We start from the raw sequence: 19,634 nt of genomic DNA on the forward strand, positions 1-19,634 counted from the left end.
ATTCCAATGCTGGTGGGCGTATTTCTTGATCGATGTCTTGATGCGTTGAAAGATGGACATGCGCAGAGAGGTTCAGCACGCTGATGTCCGGACAGCCAACGATGAAATATCCAAGAAGGCCACATAGCTACACAAGGAAGACAAACGGATTAGTGCTCCGCATTCTGTCGATGCTACCATTTTACCGCGTCAACTTGCTGTAGATAAAGCTATACTTATGTCCAGCATTGCGTCACTGTTTGCTCAACTGTGAACGTTAAGCTAAAGGAATATTGTTTACTCCAGGTAAGTAGTTTTCGCACCCGCTGGTTTCAACACGCCCCGATTACTCACTTTGATGGACATTGTGAATACTTTAAAATTGGTGGTCTCGTCACGATACTTTGGGTATCAGCCGGATATTGTACAGCGTTTTTGGGGTGTAAAGACTGGGACAATATCCAGCTGCACGTGCGTTAGGAGAGGCGCTATAACCGAAAGCTTAGGGTTTAAGTTCAACCACTTGGGTTTTTTTTTAACGTGCATTGGTATTGCACAATACACGAGCGGGTTTTGAATTCACCTCCAACGAAATGCGGACGCAGCGCCGGGATATGATCTCGCGATCATGGGTTCAGTAACCGAGGGCCGTTTTTATTACACTATAAAAACGAATACGCCTTTAGGGAAGTGAAAAAGAGTAAGCTGTCCTTTAGCCTACTCCCTTTTAGGGGCATACGATATGCTGCCCCAAGTTCCAAAGTAGATTCTGATCACTAAATATACCAAATGCTTGCTCTTGGCAACGGAGGCACATTCCCACTGCAAAACATAGTAACTTTTTGCAGTAACCAATGGGAGGATGTATTGAGGTTAGCAAACAGAGGAGATCGAAAGCTTGGTTAAGGTCTTCGCAACTGCTAGAACTTCGCATGGTTTCAAGAAGGAATTTCATTCATTTGCCTACCATAAATATTACGTATTTTGAGTGATTAGAATGTACCCCAGTGCTTGGGCAGCATGCATCGTAAAGGGAGTATGCTAGAGGACAGCTTATTGCCTTTTTACTCCTTTCGTGTTTACATTGTATACACCACCACGGCGGGTCAGACATTGAATTGTTGCGTCATGAAGTGCATATATGGACCAATTGAGGGCATGGGCAGGAAGTAGAGAAACGCAAGATGTTCTCAGTTTTCGTGTATGCGACTTATGCCTGACTGCGACCCATCGGTGTGTCGTTCCTGTGGGAGTTGGTTATTTCGGCACTGCGCCTATAACTTAGACCGCGTCTTCGTTTAGCAGAGAGCCAAAGTCTTTACACGCCGCGGGCCAAAGTCCTATACTGCGCAAGTGAGGCGTGGGAAATGAGCACTTTTGCGGTGCCCTCACTTTTTAAGATATTGCATTTGTACTGCCGTTAACGTACCAGCGTCACACAGGCTATAGGGGATGCGCCTTCATTCTGCCTGTTTAACACTATAGCTAAACAGGCGGGTTGTTTACATCTCTTTGGGGGCAGCAGAGCGAAAAACAGGGGCGGAAAGAAGAGGAAACGCAAGACGAGTCAGTGTTACTGGATGGAGTACTAACGTATCTAGTAACGTTGGGAGTCAGCAGTCGTCCTATTTTCCTCTTCTTTTCGTCCCACTCTTTCTTTCTGTTGCCCCGAAATATCTGCTTGTTTGTATGGGTCCAGTACGAAGTCGGAAGCGCCGACATTAGCTTTCTCTGAGTTTGGATTGTATCGCCAAACACGAGCACTCGGCCGGTGATGTACTAACCTTTGGCGAGCCAAGTATTCCTGATTCTCACAAGTATACAAATGAAGGGAAAAGAGGTGCTCGTTATAGCATACATGGCGGAAGCCAACAGCCACCGAACATATGAAGCACAGCGGGCGTTAATAAATCAATGGGATGTTTATAAAAGCAGAAAAAAGGTAGTGGGTTCGAATCCCACCCGCGGTATGTTCATTGATGAAAAACAAATTAAAAAAACATCCCCTATGCTCCTTGGTTTCGGTGCCTGTGTGCAGCAGCCCGAATATGTCCACTACAGGGCGAAGGCCTATCCCATGTCTCTCCAACTAGCCCCGTCCTTTGCCAGCTGCGGCCACCGTATCCGCGCAAACTTAATCTCATCCTCCCACCTAACTTTCTGCCGTCTCCTGCTACGCTTGCCTTCTCTTGAAATCTACTCCGTTATCCCTAAAGAGACCTATGAAATGATTTCAATGGCCTTATTCTAGTGCAACAGATCTGTCGAGGTTGTCTTCGTGGGTATTCCAGTTAAACATGAAAGTCCTGCGTCAAACCTGTAAATTTAAAATATTTAAAAAAATCTCCACCCGCAGTAGCTTACAATTAGGGCGACAAACGTCACCGCGCGTCCCCTATCCCGGTGACGTCACTGGCCGGAAGGGCCAGCTTCATGCTCGCCCAGTCTGCCCACTGAGGTCATCGGTGTACAGGACGCGCGGTCAGGTGTCTCTTCCTAATCGGTTGCGGGCTACTGCGAGCGGAGTTTTTTTTAAATTGTAAATTATAGGGTCCAGGCAGAGCCTTCAAATTTGACTCGAATACCAACAAACCCTCCCTTTACAGATCGGTTGCAGTAGATTATGCCCATCAAAATCAGTTCAGGGTGCCTTTAAGGTCAGGTATTTCACAGAAATTAATGATTGTGCTGACATGCATAACTTCGACTGGTTATACAGGCCTGTTAGATTGACAATGGCGTGTAGATAAGACACAGAAATGTTGTGAAAGAACAGCAGGAGAATATGTTGACCATTTTTGTTTAAACTTTATTTTACCACGAAAGTTGTGCAAGAACTCATAGGTATGACCAGCTAGCTTATCATGGGCAATACGCGCCCATCGACAGTTGAGTGTTCGGCGAAATAAATAGTACCTTCGCCTGATGTTACATGCGAACGTCCTGTAACAAGAGATGTGCTTTGCAATCATGGGGGCGTACTAATCAATTCTTTCATTTCGTCGGTCCGGACTAGATAGCCTATTGGTCGTTGATGTTTTCTCGCGCTGCACACCGTCGGCTTCGTCATCATCGTCCAATGACCCAAAAGTTGGAAAATACTCGTTGTCGGTATGTTGTTCCGCCGAAGGTCCGCTCGGAACAAAAAGTGAGGGCGTGTCTGGTAACGCAGCTGGACGATGGCACGTTTTCCGACAGGCTTCCGGCGTCAGGAACCGGTTTGATCCTGTCGGGCATCGGTGGCGCCTGAGCGCAGCCGCTGAGGCCTCGAAGCAGCGCAGACGGCCTCCTGACGAAGGGGTGATGGCCGCGAAGTATGGATACCTCAGGCTGAGCGGTTCACAGGGGACAGCGGTTGGCACCTGGCAAGAAGACAGCAACAGTTTGCGCCCCGTGCACTGCCTCAAGCACGCCCGGAGGTTCCGGAACACATTACCGCCCTCGTACGTCGACGGGCAGGCGCCCAGCGGGAAGTGCCACTGTCGGCAGTCGGTGCCGTCGAAGAACCACAGAGTGCCCCTCACGTCCCGGCTGCAAGATGCCAACATTGGAAAGAGGCCATGGTGAGCAAGCCTCTTCAAAGGGGGTTTTCCTCATCCCTGAGCATTCACCGGGCTCAGCGGCTGCGACTTCGTGGTCTATATTGGATAGCTACACAAGTCACACGGTTCTTCAATGCTAACTGTGCCTACAGCGTGGTCTTAATTTACTGAGGTTTAACAGGTCGCGTCAAATCAATCTAGAATACAGTTAGAGCGGGAAGGCAGTTAATTTGTACTTTCTTCATCACAGCGTGAATACTAGAGCACGAGGTGAATGGATGGGTGGACGTTTGGAGCGCCCCCTTTTGAAACGAGGTGGTGAAGGGCGCCACACTCCCCCCCCCCCCCCCCCCTTATATTAAATAATCTGTTCAATTTATAGGCGCTATGTTAATAATCTTACTTCGAAAAGCAACCGCAGTTTTGAATTATGACCTTGTTTGTTTACTATCAGCGTACTATGAGCATACTTCACCACGCCGCGAAGAACCACCGCACATGTGTCATGCGTGAAAAGAACACAAAAAAAAGGACAAGGCTGTGTCTCGTCGTGTTTCTTCATTCCTGCCTTCTGTGTGCTCCTTGTATGATGATGTCTATGGAGAACAGACGCCCACACCTAGGCAACATATGCGGAGTTATTTCAAGGGTCTAAGTTTGATGTCAGACTTACGCATGGCGTTAAACTACTTAGCGCTCAAGCGCATGGACAAAACTGGTTGAAAGAGTGACCCAGAGCAATGCCTCCGATGTATAGAAGGCGCTACTTTGGTAATGCTTGTCGGCCGTAAAAGTTGCAGGAAATAGCTTGATATTGTATTTGGTATGATCGTCATAATATGTAACTCTCGCTCCTATAGATGCAGTGAAGTTCATATATTTTTTATGAAATAAAGGCATAACCTCACAACATGCACACTGCAAGTGATATTTTTTGCGTCCCTTTATAAATTCACTCAACTCTGTATACAAAGCGCAATGAACAAGAAAAAAATAAAATTACCCAGTCCGCACTGACACTCAACGCGCAAACATTGGACGCAGGTGGCTTTTTTTAGTTCCTCTAGACTTTCCGTTCTTGACGCGCACCGAAAAAGGAAGGGGGGGGGGGGGGGGGGGTCTGAGATTGAATTTTTATTCTAGCAGTATTTTAACAGCGTATTTATTCTGTTCTAGTAGTGCAAGGGTGAAATAGTGCATAAAAACAAGGTGGGCGACCTTAAGGAATTAAAACAGAAGTTCCCGCACATAGACAGGAGGAAGGCTGGGCCCTTGAGCAGCAACACATCGCGAAGCTGCCCTTCAAGAGCCAATATGATATTTAACCGAAGAAGGAAAAAAGCGGAAGCAGCAGCATTCCGGAAACGGAAGTACTACCGCAGCACAATTCGACCCACCTTACGCACTGCGAGAACATGGCTGTGTGGAAGCACCTCTCGGCGGGTTTGCTGGGGTGCACGCATCGCTGTGTGCAGCTGGACAGCGAGGCGAACCGGTTGGGGCTGTGGTTGCAAAGCACGGTGCTGTCCCTGAGCGCAGTGACGCAGCTGTTGGCCGAGGGCAGGTAGTAGAACTCTTCGCGGATCCGGGCGCAGAAGCTATGCAGCACCACGGAACACATGGACTGCGCCTGTGGCCGGGGCTGTAGAGGAGACGAACGCGATTGCACTATTCTGCTCTCTAGCAGGACTCCCTTATTGAAATGACCGACATATTGCAGCTATAGTAGGATACAACTCAAAAAGTAATCGGCAAATGTTCCTCAAAGGAGCCCCTCCAGCCAATGGCGTCGACCGGTTCTCCTCCTTGACCGATCCCTTTGCACCTGCTAGCGTGAAATCGCAGGTGGTGGTAGATGAATGGGGAATAACCAGGGCTTAATCGGATTAATCGCGACGTTATTAAAAATCGGTCAATGCCATTGGGTGGAGGGTTAAGTTTTAGAGGGCATCTACCGCTTCGTTCTTGAGTTGTATCCGACTACAGGAAAATTAGCATTGGAATTATCGGTTGAAACAGAAAAGGAAAAAATAACACGACGTAGTGTGAACAATAAGCGGAGACTTGCGCTATTCGTTGCAGTTTTTCTTTTAATTGGAAATCGGATTACTTCGTACAAGAGGAGCTAAAGGCCCCATAAGCCTTGTGTAGTCGGAAGCCTGACAAGGCGGAGGCCTTACACATGCGACAGCAACCAGCACTAAGAGAGAAGCAACCGTTGAAGGCAATTACACCGGGAGCAAAGTTTTTGTGTGCAGGGAAATCTCATGCCGTTTTAACCGAGTAAAAATATGAAAAAATCAAAAACTTTCGTGTAATCGACCGAGGTATAGATTATGACAGCTTTATTCTGAGATCATATATCTCGTCGATTCGTTGAAATGGGCTGTCGTTATATATCCAGAACTGCATAATGGATATGCCGATTCCGTCACCTTTCGCATACTTGACTTACTTGCACTGCACTCCATATGCGGATAAAGGCTGTCGCGTTTAATTTGAGGAGAGCCTTTTCGGATGTAACATCGAAATTGAACGGTTGGCCCGCCTTCGACACCACCCATGTACGGTGTTCAATTTTTTGTTATATTAATTTTTTTTACATTTACTGCAAAACCGTCGCACAAGATGTTCCTGCTGTGTGCCATCCGTTGTCACAAGTCGCATGCACCTGGTTACATGGCCCAATGCTGACACGCAAGGCTCGACTTAACGACGCGGCGCACTTGGGTTTGTATTATTGCGTTGTGACAACGGACTGACGAAGAAACGCACTGCTTGTGACAAGATTTAGCCGTCGAAATACAACTGCGACAGAGAACTCATCAGCTGCGAGGAAACGAGAAATTGTGTAACCTGAAACTAAGATTTAGGCCACTGTACATATTTTAAGTGAAAAAAATGAGGACGTTGGCGTGAACATATACTCAGATATCTTCTCAAGATTTCATGAACGCGCAGAATCATTTAAGCTTTTTGTAGAATATTCCTAGTTATTATGACTAATTTTCGAAAAGAAATAAATGCTACAATTTCTGCATTTTGCTCCAACGCCCGTTCCGTACGACTGTGCCCGTCATGAAGATTCAGAAATGTATTCTGCGTGCCACTTAGCCGAGCATGCGCTGTTTGTGTCTATGCTTCTGATGAGAACACGAAGAAGTTAGCTTGCCTGTGAAAGGTTCCCGCCACTCGTGGATGAGCCCAGCAGCGCGTAGTCCAACCGCCTCACCGCAGTTCGCACGGGAGGTCTTCGACTGCTGGTGGATCGGTCTGCGGATACCTTTGTTGGCGCAGCGGTGACAGGAATGTTTTTCTCCGCACTTTTGGCGATAGCTCGCGAAGATATCCGTGTCCGAATAAGCCTCGTTGGTGCAAGCGTCTTCCGCATCACCTGCTCCCTCAAGCCGCGTTGCACCACGATGCGAGGGGCGTGCATCTTGTTGCAAAAGAGCAGGAGAAAAAGAAAACAAAGGGAACAACAGTTTTTTTAGAACTGCATGCATTCTAATTGTTTGATTTCTTTCTACTTATGCGGGAAAATGCATCCTCAAGTACTACCTCGTTTGAAGTCTCGTGATTGAGATGAGAACAAAGACTTTGCACTTTTGGAGTTAAATAGGTTATAAGATGCCCAAGGCTTCGAGGCACACAGAGATGGGAGCTCCGGATAAGTTTCGGTCAACTGGGTCTCCTTTAAATGAAATAACTCTACTAAAGCAACGAACTTTAAAACAGGTTTGTGGTGAAATGAGTTACATCGCTGCCAAACTTCATGGAACAAATCAGGAACGCGAGAAGTTTTAGCATAAGTTTAATTAGGGCACGGCAACTTCGAGAAACCCCCTGAGCTGCACTTTAAAATGCCCACTGACAGTGTTCCTATAAAATGTTTTATTCTCAAGTGTTCTCATGCTCATTTCTCTAATTTCAAAGGTTAGCCACGCAGTAGAATTTGACATGAATTCCATGTTGTCTTGTGTGGTGTAAAATGATCCACTGCAGGGGAACTCGAGCAGATGCCTGCTCAAAAGGCAATTTCCTCTTCTAATCGACAGCCAAGAATGACATAAAAACAAACATTGGGGTACACTTAAGCTCCGCCTTAAGACTATTGCGTCATAGCGTTAATGGGTCCCTGCAGCGGCATGAGGCCCTCATTGCGTACCCCTTAGCACACCCGGTAATTCTCTACTTTGCAATCATAGATAGCGGCGAGTCCTCACACCACCCTTGGTGAAGTGGTGCAGTGGTTAAGCGGCTGTTTCAGGTTGCTCTTCCAAACACAGCCACCGGTGGTACTTGTGAGACCCAGGTTGCTCTCCCCGAAGACCTCTCGCAACTAATCATCCGCTGGGATAGCTGCCAGCTACCACAATGGGATTGTTGCGATAACGTCCCCAATATCACGTAGCCTAGCTGGCAGGCTAACAGTAGCTGACTCGCTTTACATTTGAAAAAGCTGGAATGTCATACCCTCGTGATGACATTTACTATGCCAACTTACGATTTCAATTTAATACCCTACATTTAAACGCGCTTTCTCTGCTCTTAATTACACGCAGAGTAGAGTGCGGAATGCTTCTCCCACCTTGAAGGGCGTTTGCATCTTCAACTCCTGGTCCGTGCGGACGAGGACCAGTGCAATGGCCGCTATGAGGAAGCCGAAGAGTACCGTTGCCATCGCGCAGACCATGATGGGCGAGCCCGAGATGCTGAGGGGCGAGTCTTCGGACGCCGACTCGGAGCTGCGGCTCTCCGAGGTCGACTCGGAGTCGTCGTAATGACGGCGGGTTTCAAGTTGCGAGACATGATGGCGGTGCACTGCACTCTTCCTGTCCGCGATGACCGGCGGCCGGTGCGGGAACCCTGGTCGGTGGATTCTTGTGAGAGGAGCGGTGTCTTGCTCGCCGTAGAGCCGACCTCGCCAAAAGGAGAGCAACTCTTCGGTGTTCTCAGACAGTGACGTTCGCGAGGGCACTTCGACGACCCGCTCATTTCTACCGTGCTTGCTACGCCTCTTGCTATGCGTCCTGCGCTTGGCGTGATTCATTCTTCTTCTACTTCGCTTTCCTTCTTCTTTGCACCATATTCTCCCGTCAGGGCGGAGCTGTGTTGCACGTTGTTATTCGAACCTCTCGTAAAAGCGCTATAATTAAATAAGACATCGTGTTATGCAAGACGCACCTGGTATTGAAAGGTGCCAATAGCTTGAGCAAGAAGTGGATGTTGAAAAACAATAAAACGAATATACTTGCGAAAAAAATGGGGAAGAAAAGAGACGTGACGTTAAGGGTTTTTGGTCTCTCCGGTCGTCCCGTCTCTTTGCTTCCCTATTTTTTGCGAAAGTATATTAGATTTAATGCAGAATGAACCAACTCGCCCAAACGAAAGTACTTGTTCAAAAACACAATGACAAATGTAGTCAATAATGCGTTTTTCGCGCTGCTTACCAACCAAGTATGTCAGCCGACCAACTAGCCCAGCTTGCAATTCTTGCACGACTAATTAATAGTATATCGAGCACTTTGCCATATTTTCAGGGCTCGTCGTGTGTTGCCTGCCTTTGTATTTGCGTTTTTCGAGCTTTTCATCACCCAAAGCTGCCAAAAAACGGGCGAACAATTAAATTAGTAATTAACGGCCGAAGGCGTCACACACGCTCATCGCACGTTTCGCTTTGAAACACGCCGGTCTGGGGCTCTCCAGCATTCGTTGGCAAACTGTGATCTCTCACACAAATTTGGTGCTGACTCTAGGTTCCAATGACATCCTGAAATAGGGACTCCGACCAAGGGGTTCATATTAGAATTGGGCAATTGTTTATGGTTTATGGGAGTTTAACGCCCCAAAGCCACTCAGGCTATGAGGAACGCCGTAGCGAAGGGCTCCGGAAATTTAGACCACCGGAGGTTCTTTGACGTGCACTGATATCGCACAGCACACGGGCCTCTAGAATTTTGCCTCCATCGAAATTTGAGCGCCCTTTCCAGCACTTGGCGGAAGTGGTGTTCTCTTTACCTCTAACCTGACATGACGGCAGGGCATCGACTTTAAGGTCACGTGGACAGAACACGCTCCTGCGCAGTTCCCCTGAATAAAGCAGCTGCTTTCTTTTTTTTGATTGCCACAGTGTGCTTGCTATCATAAAGTATTACCTGCTGCTTTTTCCTATCGGGAGTTGCCAGAATGACTTTACTCGATGCTTGACATCGCATATCTCACAGAATTCCCAAAGGTTTTATCAAGCATTGTTGAGGCTGAGGAGTTTTAGTTATGTCCAAGACATCGAGGACAGAATTGTTACGCGACGCCTAGAGACTGAAGAGGAGCACCCTAATGAAGTTCTCAAAAGCGTGACATTTAGTCAAAAATCTGGTTTTTCAATCTTTCCTTTGTGTCCGTTTCATGCAGAACACAAAATTATTAACAACTTCCTGCTGTCTTGTCGTCGCTTCTCCTTTCCATGAAGAAGGCTTATGCAGACACCCCGCTTGAACATCTCAGTTTGGGTTTTTCAGCTAAGGTTCTTTTCCTTGTGGCCTCTTCGTTTAGACAGTATGAGAGAAATCTAATCTCCGCCGCGGAGATAAAGATCTTTCAAAGTCTAGATGGCTCGCTCGCTGAAAAGTTCCTCTGTTTGTATTTCTCTTGCGAGATTAATATTTAATTTAACCTTATTTCCTGCATGCAAAACCCTCAGCCTTCTTCCAAATTACTCAGCCAGCTCAAAAATCAAATCCCTGGATACTTTAACAAATCAATCTTCTGATTTCGGTTAAAATATGGTCAGGGTGTTGTCACTTTTTTTAAGGACAAGAATTCTACTGCAGTTTGATGGGTTCATCCTTCGAGCAATCTTGGACACCAAATCGGTTACACCGAGTTGTAATATAAAGCTACTTTCAGTGTTTGTCTCGTAAGCTTCAGATCTTACCAGCGTCAAAAAACTTAGGCGCTTTCTTATTTTGTCATCTTGCTTTCACAGAAGCTCGACCACCGATAGGAGGAGATGAGACGTGTGTATTCGTGCACAAGTGATGCCAATTTTCCTGAGTGGAACCACAGATGTAACAGCTGAGTGTACCTAGACGGTAGACACGAATACCAGCTGGTGAGTTCGGCACTGAACTTTTTTTTATAGACAGTGCTCAAGTATCGTACACATAGCACATCTCGCACAATAAAAAAAAAAGACCGCCAACATTTCACGATCCTTCCGAGGCTGTGCTGATAGCCCTTCAGGTTCCATGCAATCTTCTACTTATCCCTAGAAAGGGAGGGGCACTGGGGCCAACCCCAAACAGTTTTTGTCCTCAGTATAATTTATTGTCTGGTACTTTCTGGATATGTTGACATTTGTGCGGCAGTAAAATACGCATATATCGGGTAGTAAAGTGCAGTGAAAAACCTCGCTCTTTTTGATTCAAGCATGTGACATCATCATTACCGGAAAGGAGGAGTTGCCACCGTTTCGAGATAAATGGCGGGGGGGGGGGGGGGGGGGGGGGCTCTGGTATCCGCACCCAAATGAAGTCCTTGTCAACGCACGAATTTTACTTCAGAAATTAACTAGTGATGGCGCCACCTGTATTTCGTTTTTAACGAGCGTTAGCCCTTACTCATGACGTTTCGAGATTTCCTGGGGTCTACTACCACCCTGAGATCACAGCGCCATCTGTGGCAGCAACTAGAAAACAGCACATCTCGCACTGAGACTTGTAGCGCCATCTACAATAGCATTGTAGAAACAACCACCTGCCGCGTGCCAATGATGGCGTCGTGGTCCAATATGGTGGATAGAGGTGAAACTATGTGAATATGACGTCAGGGAACGAAATGGCGGCATAGTTTCATTTTCTCGAATCTAAGATGGCGGCCATAAAAACTGGCTTTGCCCTCCCATTCGTTCCCAATTGCCATCCATCTCTATTATGGCGTCAGAGGACGAATATGCGGCATAGTTTCGGTTTCTCGAATAACGGATGGCGGCCATTAAAATTGGTGCGCCCTCCCATTTATACCTTTATAGCTTTGTATCTCTTTATATCTTCTAAAAGCTCCGTTTTCGGTAGAGCTCTCTCTGTGGTTGAAACGCTCTGTAATATAGATACAGGCAAACTTCTCTTAGCCCTCAGTGTCCCTTTCAGGCCCAGCATTGCCCAGGAACAGCAGGTGAAAATTTCTATTCACGTACTGTGCGAGATTTTAGCTTTCTGTTGTCATCAATTGTAAGAAATGACCAGTTAAAGTTCAGGACATCAAAAAAAATGATGGCTGCTCTAAATTTCTGGCAGCAAAGACACAGTGAATGATACATGTTCACCGGCCGTCGCATGTTGAGAACAAGAATTACACGCAAAGGCTAGGCAGCTGCGCTGCACATGCAGCTGCGATGAACTGTATCGAAAACGCGAGAAGATTTATTTTCTTCATCTACGCCTTAGGCTTGCGGCAAACATGTTGGCAGGCCTGCGTGGAGTTGAATCGGTTGCCTCCAGTCGGGCAGCGGCGAGGGCGTAGAACGGCTGCTGAAGCCTTCAGGCAGATGACGCGACCGTCCTGCGACGAGTAGTGGGCGAAGAAAGGGAACCGCAGCTGCCCGCGTCGACAGGGGGCCGGCTGCGGTGTGGCGCACGGTGCGGATTGGGGACTTGTACACCGGGTCGTGCACTCGGAGGCTGTGGAGAACACGTCACTTCCGTTGGATGGGCAGCGGCCCGACGGGAAGTTCCACGGCGCGCACAGCTCGCCGTCGAAGAACCACAGGTCGGACTTGACATCGTCCCTGCAAATGGAAGAATCGACACCGTGTAAGATTTGCTTCCTTGCTTAGTATAGAAAGTACCTTGGCTCACTGACAACGTCGAAACTTGAGCTGACGTTCCGGAACAATTCTTTGTTCCCAAAATAGGTTTTCAATCGTTGTGCGCCCCGCCGCGGTGGCTCAGTGGTTAGGGCGCTCGACTACTGATCCGGAGTACCCGGGTTCGAACCCGACCGCGGCGGCTGCGTTTTTACGGAGGAAAAACGCTAAGGCGCCCGTGTGCTGTGCGATGTCAGTGCACGTTAAAGATCCCCAGGTGGTCGAAATTCTTCCGGAGCCCTCCACTACGGAACCTCTTTTTCATTTCTTCTTTCACTCCCTCCTTTATCCCTTCCCTTACGGCGCGGTTCAGGTGTCCAACGATATATGAGACAGATACTGCGCCATTTCCTTTCCCCCAAAACCAATTATTATTATTATTAATCGTTGTGCGCTAAGTGGCCCCTATATCACCTTAAGATTTTGCTCCATGGGATTTCATTCGTTCTTGTTAAAGGGACACTGAGGAGAAATAGAAGCTGGCTTTTAATGATAAGGTAAAGCGTTCTATATAGAGAGGGAGGGAAAGAGAGAAAGACGGAAAGGCAGGGAGGTTAACTAGGCAGCGCCCGGTATGCTACCCTACACGTGGGAAGGGGAACGGAGGGAGAGATAAAAAAAGGAGAGAACAAAGAGATATAACTTTTCCACGCATCCGTTGGCGGTTACTTGCAGGGTACACAGGGCACACACTGATTGTTCACAATCTTGCACTCAGTCCTGAGTCCTTCAAGACTTTAAAAGTGCCTCCAAAGCTGTCTTCTGTGATGAAGGCTTGCTCCAAGGACCCAGAATCTTGGCTTGAGTAAGGGGCCGAGGATCTAAACGGCCGTGTGTTGCAGCCAGGAGTGCACGCTCACGCTGAAACCGAGGGCAGTTACAAAGAAGGTGTTCTATAGTTTCGTCGCACCCACACATCTCACACGCAGGAGAGTCTGCCTTTGCGATTAAGTGGGAGTAGGCATTTGTGAACGCCCCTCCCAGCTACAGGCGACACAACAGCGTAGCATAGCAGCGGGAGAGGCCGGACGGGGGACTGAGTCGGAGTAAGGGGTCTAGGCGGTGCAGACCTCTTGAAGCGTTATAATCACAAAGAAACCCCTGTCACTGAAAACGAAGCTTTTCAAGCTTTGTTTGAAAACCTTGATTAAGAAACGAAGTGCAGCTGTCGCCCTAAAACTAAACTAAAAGCTGACCAAGCATATAAATGCAGGTGTCGCCCTCAGCGCCCGATTCGGCAGGTGAAATGCGTGCATCGGCACCGGTTTCGGGCCGCGGGTCACAGAGGCTACGCTGCAGCTCGATCCCCTTCAAACTTCAAAACGGTGGCAACGCGTCCTTTTTGCTAAGAACGTTAAGAGTTTGAGTCGACTAGCGCGAAGATACCTGAATCCGGTTTTCTCCGTGGTACATGCGTGTTTTGATGCCGGACAAGCGTTTGTTAAGCCAGAAAGATTGAGAAAAGCAACCTTTACCAAGAACAGTAATTGGAGCAGTGGTCAGCAGGGTCCCTTTAAGTATGGACTGTACAGCCACTATTTGTTATCGGGTGTGCCTGCTCGCGTTCCATTGTCTTTGGCGCGACCTTGAAATGCATATAAGGTGAATCAACAGTACGGAGAAAAGGCCAACTCTGGGCCCTGCTTGCCTTCCGCACGGGACGAAGAGCGATCTCTCCAGGCATCTGGGAGATGGGCGTTCGCCGTTGACGCAGCGCATCTCGCATCGGTGCATGGAGGTGAATCTGTTCCGGCCCCGACTGCACAGCTCTACGGTGTCGTTAGAAGCGAGGAGGCAGGCATCCCTGGAGCGGCTGTACACATATTCCGGGCTGCTCTCGGAGCAGTAGGTGTAAGAAGGCTCCTTGCAGACGGGTATGACCTGAGAAACACCATAGGAAAAGGGTGCATGTCCAATTAAGAGACCTGTCAAAGGCGGTGTTTTTGCTATTCGTGCGAGTTGATTCCATAATGAATTATTCGCTGAACCAGTCTCTTGGTAGGAGTCGTTCCAGCGAAAAACCAGTCTTCACATCAAGCATTCGTAGGCGAGACGCATTCTTTGTAGCTGTGTTTGATTGTTAGCTGGAGTTTCTTTTGAGGCTTGGTGATTTTGGAACTGTTATAACGCTTTGGACTAGATGCTGAAGCTCTCCTATTTCCTCGGTTGGCCATTGCTAGAAATAAGCCGTTTACAGCTATATGTCGCGGCCTTTGAGCCATTCGCGTCTACGTCACCATTACAGCGATGCTCTACCGACTTTTCTTTCACGTGTTTAGATGCGACTGGTGTATAAGGAAAATTCTTTTGTGCGAGCGGCGCGGTCATCACCGTGGTGTGCCACAAAAGAAAACTTTAGTGGTCTGCAGTCGGCCAGCAAGAATGTTATGCAGCTAAGCCCAGCGTGTGTCACGTGACATACGTACATCACGGTGATGTATGTGGACGATCCCGGACTATGTGGGCGTTGGAATGGACACTGTCATATAGTAGTGCGTGAGCGGGGCCAAGAGCGGATTTACAGGAATCTTTTTGAAAGGGTCGGTTTCATCTCACAATGGACTTCGTGAAATTTATTCCTCGATGAAATGGGCCTGGTGAGGATTTGCGAAGAAAATGTGTCGCTTGTGGCCTTTGAGGAAGGAGGTCTGCCCCTGGTAAGGGTGCCTCCATGCTGCCTTTGTCACTTCTCCCATGAAGAGGAAAAAAAGCCTGAGTTTTTATTGAGGCTCTCCTTGCGTGGGCATGAATTTGTGCCTTCTAGTTCGCGTCTAGTATCCCTGCTTTGGTGTTTTAGCTGTATCTGTTACTCATGATCACTGTCAGTGAGCTACCTGAGAAATAAAAAACTATGTTCGGAGTTTTTGTGGCGCAGTTGTGCTTCCGGGACGGGATTTCAGTCTCGTTATGTTGCTAGTGTTGACAATGACACAGCTCCTTAAGTGCTGCTTGCTCGTTAGCGCTCTATGCTACTGTCTGCTAGCTGGTTAGCACTAACATATGACTGAAAACTGATAACATTGACAGAAATGGCCATCAGTGCAGTGGACAGCCCGCGGCCATCGCTGAAGAAGGAAGCAAACCGGTTTCGAATATTTTCAGTCAAAAACATGATTAAGAAAATGGCTCCTTCAAGCATGGCAACAAATATTAACTGAGCATATCAGTAACCTACTGCTCTACAAAATGTAAGCATGATACTCTCTATGAATACTTGGTGCAATAGTTGGGATATTAAGAAACAGTTTTTGTCAATTAATTAAAGAATTGTGCCTGGATGCAGCATTTTTTCTGACTCTCAGCTGTTTTGAGCCTCAGCTTAGTCTCAGCTGTGTCTCAGCAATGAACTGATAAATTTTGTACGGCATCACCTAAAACTTTTGCCTACGAAAATACTAATTATAAACCGAAAAAAAGATCCTCATTCCAGGAATGCCACTTTCTTTTGTGCTTCGCCGATGGTTAGCCTTCTGTAACAGTCAGGCAGCTTTGGAATTTGTCAGGGGCAACATATCGGTGTACAACTGATGCGGGATTAAAAATGCCTTCTTGAATGCTAGTATGCGGGACGCAAAAGCACGCCCATTTACAGGGCCGCACCTTGTCATGAATTAAGAATGCAGCGCATCAAAAGGACATCCTAAATCTGTTCTCCACATCAAAAGCTAGCGTTTAGAATTTTCGTGCTTCCTTTGCTTTTGATCGCTTGCATTGTTATGATGCGCTGCATTTCTCTTGGTATATACTATCGAGACATGGAGTGGAAACAGCTTCACCAATTTTTTCCCATACTTTCCATACTTTTAAAACATTTTAATTTTGGTCGAAAAACATGTTAGAAATATGTTTCGTGCACTTCAAGCTTACCGAAGCCCTGAGGAGAATAACAGCTTTCGTCGCTCAATATGTTTTCGAGTGCGTTGGCTTCAGTGTTATAAGTGGTCGTAAATACTTAAAAGTGCTCCAGCGCCTGTTCAAATGCACGCGGAAACGAGTGTTTTTTTCTTCTTTACCGCCGCCGCAAAATGCCCTCCACACTGACTACTACTTTTCTGAGAGCTCCTGAAGAGGTGGCACAGAATAACAGTTTGATCATATACGTTAGATAGCAGCGCAGGTTTGGAAACTTGCTTAAAGATATTTTTACAGTCCTAAACCCCCTCCCAAGGTAGCTGTGCCTACGATTCAACTGGCCAATGTATTGGGAAAATTTCCCTTTGGCAGGTGTCAGGAAGATAGTAAGTCACATCGGGATCAATCAGTTAGTTGTACCATCTGACGGAACAGCTTTGCGTCAGCAACTCATGCGGCTATTAAATGTATTCTGCAGGTCCTCTGCGCAAAAATAAGGCTGAACGGCGACTCTTTGTTCGTGTGTAAGGTGCACCTATGCAGATCCACAGAGAAATATCTCGCTAACGAGTGCGAATGAATAAACACAAGAAGCAACTCTAAACTCACCGTTGCTGGAACAGAGGGGGAGGACGCTTCGAAGCTTTCCGGCATTCGCGTGGGAACACGATGGGCCTCGTGCTTCAAGTTTCCGACCAAGGCCACGGGAGCACCAGCGAAGAAATCCGTCGTCGCGCCCTCGTCCTCGTTGGCGGTGGACGAAGCCGTCTTCCCGGCGCTTCGCGACGTCGCTTCACCGCGGTGATGCAATGGCCGTGGCGTCTTCGGCAGAACCGCAGCCGCCGTCGGCTGCGGAAGCAGCCTCCTCGGCGTCATCATCGCCACGATCTCGTGGATGGCCAGGTCGCGCGAGGTCGGCTGGAGCGGCTGGCTGGCGGCGGCCACAGGACCGGCCGCGCCGTTCATGCGCAGAACGGTGGTGACGGCGGAGAGTAGCAGTAACGACGTGAGCACTGCGAGCCCCACGATGGGCAGGCACACCTGCCCCGAGAAACGCGGCCGTGCACTCCCTTCCTGGCTGCTGCTGCTGCCGCTGTACTCTCCGCCGCTGCAGGCCTCGTTCCGCGCGGAGCTGGGTTCCTCCAGTGTGGAGGACATAGATGCCGTCCACGTCGCATGAGCAGTGCCGACCGACGAGGAGTCGTCGTGACTGAGGAGAGAGGGGGGATGTTTTGTTTTCTTATCTTTTAGAAAAGCAATTTCTTCGACTTGCGTGACGCAGACTGTGAGTAATCTCCTTGACGGAAGTTTGTACGTACCACCGGCCACGAACTTAACCAGATTCCCACAATTTAAGTTACGTGGTGAAAGTTAATTCAACGGACTTCATATATCAAGACACACTTAGGTAACTCTAGTGCATAAGATGTAAATACCGTCCGGCACCATTTGGGCACTATCATCGTCAGCGGAGCGTATGTAGAAGGTGCACGCGAGTAGATGCTGCTCGAGTGGAACAATAAGCACGCTGTCAGTTTACCAGCATGATACATGCAGGGACCTCACAAATGTGTTCCCGCAACCCGCATTACTAAATCAGCACTAACTCACTCGAACGACTGTTGGCCGGTCTTCCTGATCACCGTGGCGGATTCGCTAGAGAAGCGGCTGTCCCAGTAGGACGACGAGCTCTCGGTGGTGTCATAGAAGTCTTCGGAGCTCGATTCCAGCCGCTGCAGCGGGCGCCGCAGTGGGCTTATCGGCCGGGTCATAGCGTCAGCGTCAGCTGTGGTTTGGTGGTATCCAGGCCACTGAGCAGCATGCATCGCCTCGGGTCTAGCTCCGAAGAGTACCTGCTGCGTTACCGTTGGACGGGCATTCACGAAGGACGGCTGGCCTTCAGGTACCCGGGCTGGGCCCTCGTCGAACCATTGCCTTTCGGGCGCTTCCCACGTGTCCGGCTGCCATGGCCTCTGGTGCACGTTGCGGCAGCTGGGTTTTACATAAGTCAGGGCATCGAAGGACGGCTTCTTGTTCTTGTATTTTGGGGAAAAGGGCATCATTTCTGCTGACAGTTGAAGATGGTTCACCTCTGATGGCGGGCGGGCTATTGTGTCTTCTTTCTCTTTGTGAAAGAAATCACGGGGCACTTCCTTCTCATCAACATAAGTTAGGCCTAATCTCCTCTATAAAGAGAAATTCACACAATGCTGAAACAAAGTGGGATATATTTAAAGTGCGGACCGGAAACTGAGCGCTCGACTAGGCAGGTTGAGGTGGCGTGACCGTTGTTGACGCTTGTTTTCGTGATTAGACGACGAAAGGTCAGAGAGTTTGTTTAAGGTATCCTATAATTTATCCAGTCTACCAAATGCCTCAAACAAGTATTTCCTTCTCCTGCTTCTCCTTAACCGTTTAATTCAAACGTAGAGTCCATGGTAAAGAGAGGGTGGGCAGATGGTTCTTGATAATCACAAAACGAACAAGAAAGGGGAACGCCTCAGGGTTCTTGTCTTGAATGGGCCATGCCGCCTTGAATTGGCAGGCGGCTCTGTGTGTAATCGTTAGAAGTATGCGACTCCAGTGGACGACGACTCCGCTGCAGGTAAGAGTATACTGAATAAAAGGGTTCTACCCCACTCTGTTGTTTTAAACTGACTAAGATTAATTCGCTAACAAGGGCAAATCTATGACTGTTTTTTATATCGTGAAAGTTCTTGCGACATTATTTACCGCAATAAGGTAGTGAAAAAATTATTTTGGTTGAGAAATTTCGGCAATGAAGTTAACCACTGATATGCTCAAGATCTTGACGATATTGCATTTTTCCAGCCTTTGTTCGGACTTCGTTATAGACATTTACCAGGAATTTGGGACAGTGGTCCAGTTAGCTTGTTTTGCCACCCCGTGGCTCGTTGCAAGAAACCAACGACTACTTTTCTTTAATACAGTACGCTATGCCGAAGATTCAACCAGATAGTGGTTAAATGAATGAACAAATTTTAATGCCGACCAGAAAGATGCGGCTTCGATCTTCGCCGGGGCGGTAGAATTTCAATGGAGGCGAAATCCTAGAGGACGGTGTACTGTGCGATGTCAGTGGACGTTAAACAACGCCAGGTGGTCGAAATTTCGGAGCCCTTCACAACGGTGTCCCTCATAGCCTGAGCCGGTTTGGGACGTCAAACACCCATAAACCATACATCTTTAATCAGAAAAAGTTTCCAACCTCTTAACCTGTGCAGTGCAGCGTTAAGACACTCCGCTACAGCACGACTTGTATGTTCCTCTCGACGATTTTTGTTGCATCCCTATGAGATGAGATGCGAAACCATGCTGTTAAAATATCTATTTTGGACACATTTCATATCTGTTGCAATAACCACTAAAATTGG

General features: G+C 47.9%; 3 protein-coding genes across 3 annotated transcripts; all 3 read right to left on the reverse strand.

Moving 5' to 3' along the window:
• Positions 1-2,887: 2,887 nt before the first annotated feature.
• Positions 2,888-5,151, reverse strand: LOC144097237 (uncharacterized). Its single transcript, XM_077629982.1, has 2 exons — positions 4,919-5,151; positions 2,888-3,510 (listed from the first exon to the last, which is right to left on the reverse strand). The coding sequence occupies exons 1-2, from the start codon at positions 5,140-5,142 to the stop codon at positions 2,961-2,963; spliced, it is 774 nt and encodes a 257-aa protein (XP_077486108.1). The 5' UTR covers positions 5,143-5,151; the 3' UTR covers positions 2,888-2,960.
• Positions 5,152-6,684: 1,533 nt separating this feature from the next.
• Positions 6,685-8,574, reverse strand: LOC144097819 (uncharacterized). The gene is made up of 2 exons (XM_077630445.1): positions 8,113-8,574; positions 6,685-6,960 (listed from the first exon to the last, which is right to left on the reverse strand). Exons 1-2 carry the CDS (start codon positions 8,572-8,574, stop codon positions 6,685-6,687), a joined length of 738 nt encoding a protein of 245 aa, XP_077486571.1.
• A 3,383-nt stretch (positions 8,575-11,957) lies between these two features.
• On the reverse strand, positions 11,958-18,345 carry LOC144097820 (uncharacterized). Its single transcript, XM_077630446.1, has 4 exons — positions 17,851-18,345; positions 16,849-17,449; positions 14,036-14,268; positions 11,958-12,309 (listed from the first exon to the last, which is right to left on the reverse strand). Exons 1-4 carry the CDS (start codon positions 18,300-18,302, stop codon positions 11,958-11,960), a joined length of 1,638 nt encoding a protein of 545 aa, XP_077486572.1. The 5' UTR covers positions 18,303-18,345.
• Positions 18,346-19,634: the final 1,289 nt, after the last annotated feature.

This window comes from Amblyomma americanum, chromosome 7 (genome assembly GCF_052857255.1).
Source record: "Amblyomma americanum isolate KBUSLIRL-KWMA chromosome 7, ASM5285725v1, whole genome shotgun sequence".
NCBI lineage: Eukaryota > Metazoa > Arthropoda > Arachnida > Ixodida > Ixodidae > Amblyomma > Amblyomma americanum.

Bases quoted from the DNA above. Each gene is read 5' to 3' on its own strand.
- LOC144097819 (XM_077630445.1), bottom strand. From the start codon at position 8,574: ATGAATCACGCCAAGCGCAGGACGCATAGCAAGAGGCGTAGCAAGCAC. The intron at 6,961-8,112 runs GTGGGAGAAGCA...TTTTGCAACAAG, and splicing joins AGATGCAAACGCCCTTCAAG to ATGCACGCCCCTCGCATCGT.
- LOC144097237 (XM_077629982.1), bottom strand. From the start codon at position 5,142: ATGTGTTCCGTGGTGCTGCATAGCTTCTGCGCCCGGATCCGCGAAGAG. The intron at 3,511-4,918 runs GTGGGTCGAATT...GGCATCTTGCAG, and splicing joins ATGTTCTCGCAGTGCGTAAG to CCGGGACGTGAGGGGCACTC.
- LOC144097820 (XM_077630446.1), bottom strand. From the start codon at position 18,302: ATGATGCCCTTTTCCCCAAAATACAAGAACAAGAAGCCGTCCTTCGAT. The intron at 14,269-16,848 runs GTGAGTTTAGAG...GGTGTTTCTCAG, and splicing joins CCCCCTCTGTTCCAGCAACG to GTCATACCCGTCTGCAAGGA. The intron at 12,310-14,035 runs GCAAGCAGGGCC...TTCCATTTGCAG, and splicing joins CTCTTCGTCCCGTGCGGAAG to GGACGATGTCAAGTCCGACC.